General features: G+C 33.6%; 1 protein-coding gene across 1 annotated transcript; it reads right to left on the bottom strand.

Moving 5' to 3' along the window:
• Window positions 1-6: 6 nt before the first annotated feature.
• Window positions 7-1844, bottom strand: LOC104801127. Its single transcript, XM_010524239.1, has 4 exons — window positions 1415-1844; window positions 1002-1166; window positions 709-911; window positions 7-230 (listed from the first exon to the last, which is right to left on the bottom strand). The coding sequence occupies exons 1-4, from the start codon at window positions 1757-1759 to the stop codon at window positions 218-220; spliced, it is 726 nt and encodes a 241-aa protein (XP_010522541.1). The 5' UTR covers window positions 1760-1844; the 3' UTR covers window positions 7-217.
• Window positions 1845-6788: the final 4944 nt, after the last annotated feature.

The raw sequence follows: 6788 nt of genomic DNA, 5'->3' as shown, positions 1-6788 counted from the left end.
CTTTCCCTAATATAAAAGACACAATGGAGTGTCCTCAATAAATCCGTCATACAAATACCAGTGCATTCAAGACATTTTCGTTCCCTAATAAAGACATACCAAACGCATATGCGCATGCAGATGTCCAAGTCCAAAACTACATACGCAGCTTAAACACGTGAAAGAATAGAAACATACGACTGTCGTGAACTCCGCCTCGCCTGATGGCACCGCAACATCAGTCCGCAGTTCTGAAAATTAAAATAAATAAATACTTCATCCATCCAAATTAACTTTAAAAATTTACCAGCGTATACTTCCCCACGAGAATTTCAATACTTTGAGCAGAAAGTGACTAAGACAACAACTGACTTTATTGTCTAAGGTGCGGGCAAAGTTCATATTAGTCAGACACTCAAACATTCAATGACAGAGCGCAGAAGCTTGACTTTAGCCATGAAAAAAGAAAACAAAACAAAAATCTGCCGACTTATTTCAAGAAATTATCTGTTCTCATTTTGCTATTACCCTATGTGCATGGGACAACAAAATATTGGGAGAGAGTGTAGAGAAAACAACTAGAAAGAACTAGTCAGCATGCTAAACTGAGTTGAGTTGTTGACGTACCAACAGGTTTCAAACATACCATAGGATTTTTATATATTTTCCAAATGATTCTCAGTTGCAGATTTTATATTTCAAACTTCAAACAGGAAACTTAGAAAGTACCTTTTCACTTGGAAGGGGGCTGGCCTGCAAAAGATAGGTTGATACTTTTCTCTAATCCTCTTTTGAACCTTCGCTTGGTACTCCACTGAAGGTTCATCGGGTTTATCGGGATTCTCCTTGACCAAGAGAGTGATGTATACTCTAGTTATAGTGGACCACGATATGTTCACCCTCACCAATTTCTCAAATGTCACATTGGTTCCCTAAGATACCATCATCGAATCAAGAAACAAAACAAGAAAGAATAATGGACGATACGTTAAACGACTAAAATTTTATGCATATGAACTTACATTAATCTGGTTGTATTTCTGCAAAGCCTCCTTGGCCAATTCTTCTACTTGCTGACGCTTGGTTTTGCCCGGTGCTACGTACTGATTGTCCAGATGTTTATCACTGTAAGCTCCGATTCCTCCCACTTGGCACGGTTGAATGTTTTTTGGGTCAATGTAAAATCCCTAACCAGACAAGGATAGAAACGGGTAAGACCGAGGAGATAACCTTATACTGTGTACAATCTACAAGACCTTACAAGGCCGAGTTTAGTTTACTTAGACGTAAATTCAAACGGATCTACCGGATTGAAGACACCAAATCACACTATAAGGTATTCCGGATTGAAGTTTGTAAGCTTTCAAAGAACCATATGACCAGAAAAAGGCGATGTTCATTCAGACAGAACAAGTTCCAAGTGCAAACTCAATACCTTGTACGTATAATACTGCTTCATATATCTGCGGAATTTCTGATAAGACTCGTCGTCGGAAAACCCGTTATCCCTAGGGGATTCGTATTCGAGGCCCTCGAAGCTGTCGTACCCCCATTCCCATTCCTTGGAATCGTCCTCTGAAGAGTCCTCCGCCATGGCTTCCGTAGGAGAAGAAGATCCAGACGCCTCCGTGATTTCGGCAGATGAAGAGCCTCCTTTCTCGATCTCGCCTTCTCCGCTGCTACCGGATTCATCCAGGCCTTGGGTCTCCGCCTTGCGCTTTCCCAAAAATGAAAAAGTAGCGTCCGCGGGAGCCTCCATCACGTCGTGTTCAGGCTCCATCGTCGTCTCCAACTCAACAACTGATTTGGGGGAAATCGGAACGAGAAAACCCTAGATGCACTTTTCGACCCGACTTAGGGTTTCACGAGCTTTTGGTAAAGTACGATCCCAAGGGGATGAATGCCTATTTATAATTTTTTTCTGAGTATATAAAAAAGGATTAAAAAAGAAAGGCCTTTTAACCCTTTATGGGCTGAGCCGTTTTCTTCACAGCTTATGGGTCGAGATGAAACTTCTAGCGTTTAGTTATAGTTTCCCGTGAATTCGGATGTTTCGTGTATTAGGGATTAGAATCCAAACAAAATAATATTTGAATCAATTTATCTGTTATGTGTCAAAATTTTGGGACTACTTATATAGCAGCTCACAAAAACACTTTTTTTAAATAAACTTGGTACTAATATCGTATCGCGAATTATAAATACATATAAATTTTAAATTTTTTTATTAATTTTAAAGTTAAATATATTATATTTTGTTTTTAAATTTGTAATTTATATCTTTAAATGATTTAAAATGATAAACAATTTTGAAAACATCAAGATAATAATATCTTTTTTAAAAAAAGTATTTGTGTATAACGTTTATATTTACGTTTTCATATATTATAATATTAAAATCAATAGTTGGGATATAATACCGATACTGTTTTTTTATTTGTCAAATTACATTTCGAGTTTCTATTTAAATCTTCTCAGTTGGGTTATATGTTAAAAAATTTCATATAATTATTCATAAAATCTCTCTTCTTGGTACAATAAAATTTGTATGTAAATGAGCCACATCTACACATGTCAAGTGTTTTTCTTGGTAAAATATTTCACAAATTTTTATCCGTCTGGATCCGTATTTTATTCATTTTTTAAAATACAATAATACCATATTTAATTTAATAAACATATCACAATAAAACATTGCTATAAATACTAAATTTATTTATCCTCATTAGTATTTACATTTTATAGATATATCTTTCATTTGTATTACCACAAATTAAGTCAATTTTTTTACGACCTAAGATTTGGTCACTTTTATCTTAAAAATTAAAAAATAACATTATATAATATCTGTGTATTATATATATTTTATCATAATCATGTTGGTTAAACAATCGTATGAAATCGATCTACTTTAATTTAAATAAATTTGGTCTAATTTAGTTGGATCTTTTCATTTAATTAAACTTGTATTGTATTAAAAAATTGTTTTTTTCATTCCAATTTAGCTTAGGATTGGAATGTGGAATATCATAATAATTTTTTAATAAATTTTATGATTCGATAAAAAAAAGAGTAGTTTTTCTAACAAATCGAGTGATATCTTAAAAATATGAGTATCGAAAGTTTGGAAAGTATAGGTTTAAACAACAATATATATAAATTTAGTTGTTCTTAACAACATAATAATAATAATAATATATTTAACTTAATAAATATTTCAAAATCAAATATTGGATACTAAATTTATATAATCTCATCAGTATTTCAACTAACTCATTTTGTATATTTAAATTTGCACTCTATTTATGTCCTTTTTTTTGTCGACCTTCTTTTGGCCACGGTCAAAAGATTAATATCACAAAATAATATTCTATCAATTTCTACACTATAAATTGAATATTTCATATTTAGAAGATTCATAACTAAATTATGTAAAGATGATGCTCTAAACAAACCATGTAATTATCTACTCCGAAATATCAACAATATGTAAATATAAATCTATTAAACGAAAATATAAATATATTTTCTTTATTTAAAATAAAATGTTATTTATAATGCTAAATATTTATATATTTAGCTATGACAAATATCATAGTTTATAAAATATCAATTGATGCCCTTTGTTTTCATTGAAATGTTGTAATAAGTTAGTGATATATATACATTTTTTTTACGAATATAAATATGTTATCCTAAGTTTATCTATTAAGTAATTTTGATTTTATCTTGTATAATAATTAAATATATGTGGTCCGATAATATTAATTTTATTAAATTATGATATAATTAAAAATTGAATATTTTTTAGTATTTTTTCAAATATATTTCTTAAAAAATAAATAAAGATAAAACATGTATTGGTTTCTTTTTAAAAATATCATATAGACTTGAAACAATTGAATTTGGATACTTACAATAACGTTATGATAATATTACGATGTGAAAACCAGTTTTGAAATCCCCGTTAAAACGTTAATTTTGTTTTATATATAAGTCTCACAAATCCTGTAAATATCATTTATGAGATGCAAAATATTTCTATCGAGAGAAGGAGATATAGTAGAAGCTTAACTGGGGTTAAAAAAAGGTCTTGATACCTTTAATTAATATGCACGTATCATCATCATCATAGTCATCATGATCAAATTTGCATACCAATACATACATACACAAAGAACACAACTAATTAGTTCATATATTACAGTGATCATTTTCTTATGTTTCTTATCTCCAATTTGATTTTGATTCTCCTATCACGCTTTTTTTTCGAAACATATCTGTTTTTTTTTTGTTTTGAGTGTTTCTTTTAGAAAACGATTTTAACTATAGGCTACAAATTAAATTTGCAAGTTGTAACAGTAGTTTCAACTTTGTATGCAAAGTTTTGTATGGTTCTACAAAATACATATAAGAACTATCAACTATAGCATTACATCCTGGCCTTGGGTCTAAGCCCGTAAGTTGCACATTGATACAACCAGTTCCCTGGGTTCTGATCTATTTCTATAGTGTTTCGCAATTTGAATTCCTTGTGCTTTTGCTGGTGTTTGTGTTTTTCCTGTCGCAGGACATCAGTTCTTCTAGCATTCTTTGGATCTTCCAGCATTCTGGGATCTCAAGACAACGGGCAAAGGGAGTTGGTCTTGGAAGAAGTTATTGAAACTGAGATTAGAGGCTAGGACATTCTTGAGGTGTCGATTGGGGAACGGATCTTCCTGCCACTTCTGGCTGGATTCTTAGCTCCCACAGGGGCCACTGATTACTGAACTAGGAGAATCCGGTCCGCGACAGTTGGGCATCCCTCGCCAATCCCTTGTGAGTGCTGTTTATTTTTCGGATAGCTGGCATCTACCTCCTACACGGAGTGAAGCGGAAGTCAGTCTCAACAACCAACTTCTTCAGCTGGGATTATCTGGATCTTCGAATGCGGTAGATACCTATTACTGGTCATCCACTTATTCTGATTCCTCATTGATGTCATTCCGTACGTCCAGGGCTTGGGATTTACTTCACTGCTTCTCCTCGACTGACATTGCTCCATGGCACAAGAGCGTCTGGTTTACTGGCTCGGTTCCTAAACACGCATTTATCTCATGGTTGGCTGTCAAAAAACGGCTACCAACGCGGGACAGATTACTCTCGTGGGGGTTAAATACACCCCCTGATTGCTTACTTTGTGGGTCGAAAATTGAAACTACAGATCATATTTTCTTTGGCTCTGATTTTTCAAATGGGATTTGGACCTCTTTGCTGGTTTCATGCCCTCTCTCGGACTGTTTGGTATCATCATTGCAAGAAGTTCTCATATGGGCAAACCGATGTTCGAATGACCCGACGATTAGGCTCATGGTCAAACTACTGCTACAAGCGGCTATATACCTAATATGAAGGGAACGAAACACTAGGCTTCACGACACTCAGTCCAAACCGGCGGACATTATCCTTAAGGATATTCTATCTACAACACGAAGGCGGCTTTCTTCGCTCAGAGGCTCAAGCATGGACATGAACGCACACGATTCGTTGCTAACTATTTGGTTTCGATACTTTGAATGTAGTTGATTCAAGATTTTGTATTCTCTCATATGGGTCTGATTACTGCATCTTGGGATTGGGTGTTTTGATGTTCTCACACCAATCGTTACTGTACAACATATTTTGAAGTTAATATATATTTACCTTTACCAAAAAAAAAAAAATTGCTCCTTTTTTTGTGTGTGTCAATAGTCTAATAGAAAGAAAGGTTATTTTACAGGGATTTAAGTTTTAAATTTGTTCTTTTTTAAAAATGTAATTCAATATTTCGAACAACAAAATAAATAGGGTTACATGCATGGGTATCCGGTCTCGTGTCACGGATACCCAAAATTCGGGTATCAAAATTCGGGTATCCGGATTTCGTGAGATAGAGATTGAGACATTGCAATTGAAAACCCAACGAGATTGAAGCCGAGATAAAGACACCTTAAAAAGTCCGGGCGCCCGTGTCCACCTCTAGACTGAGCCTTTTTCTTCACAGTTCATGGGTAGACACAAAACTTTAGGTTATATTAGTTCATAAATTTTTTATATATTAATTATAATTATCCATAAATTCGGATGTTTCCTCCTGTATTCGGGATTAGAAAATATTAGGACTATTTATATATCAAAAAGTTTAAATGGTGACTGCATTAATATAAAACTGTACAATTTGAATTTACGCGAAAGAAGCACTATAACAATATACACACATATATACAATAATGCACCCTAAAAATGAACGATCAAGTCTTTCGTACCAGTTATGTCAAAATGAGCTAGATTAGTGAATCAGTTCGCGGTTGGCTCATTTTCTGTCGAATTGAGTTGGAAAAATATAAGACAACAAAAAAAATTGGGTTGAACGAATCAATTCATTGCGAACCCAAACCCAACCGAACCAGCTCGGTCATCTCATGAACTGATATTAATAAAATTACGATTTCATACTTTAACTTCTTCACCTCTTTTTTTTATTCTTCCTATATTGCGTCTCTCTCGATCTCTCTCCGTTACGAATTCTTTTTTTCATTCTCACTCAGAACTCAGAACATTACTTTTCCAAATTCGTCGTTGTGGGTCTAACGATTTCAACGTCGATTTGCATCGCCATCGACTTCTTCATCTCCTCTCTAGGTATATCTCTTTGTTTCAATTCTATTTTTTCGATATGATTTTATGGTTTGTTATGTTAAATATTTCATGTTATGTTGAATGGTTTCACTTCCCCACTTCCTCATCTCCTCTCTAGGTATATCTCTATGTAGATTTCAAATTATTAATTT

The sequence above is a fragment of the Tarenaya hassleriana genome, unplaced genomic scaffold (genome assembly GCF_000463585.1).
Source record: "Tarenaya hassleriana unplaced genomic scaffold, ASM46358v1 Cleome7, whole genome shotgun sequence".
Classification (NCBI taxonomy): Eukaryota; Viridiplantae; Streptophyta; class Magnoliopsida; order Brassicales; family Cleomaceae; genus Tarenaya; species Tarenaya hassleriana.
Note: the sequence above shows the minus strand (reverse complement) of the source record. Positions and strands in the feature narration are given on the sequence as shown.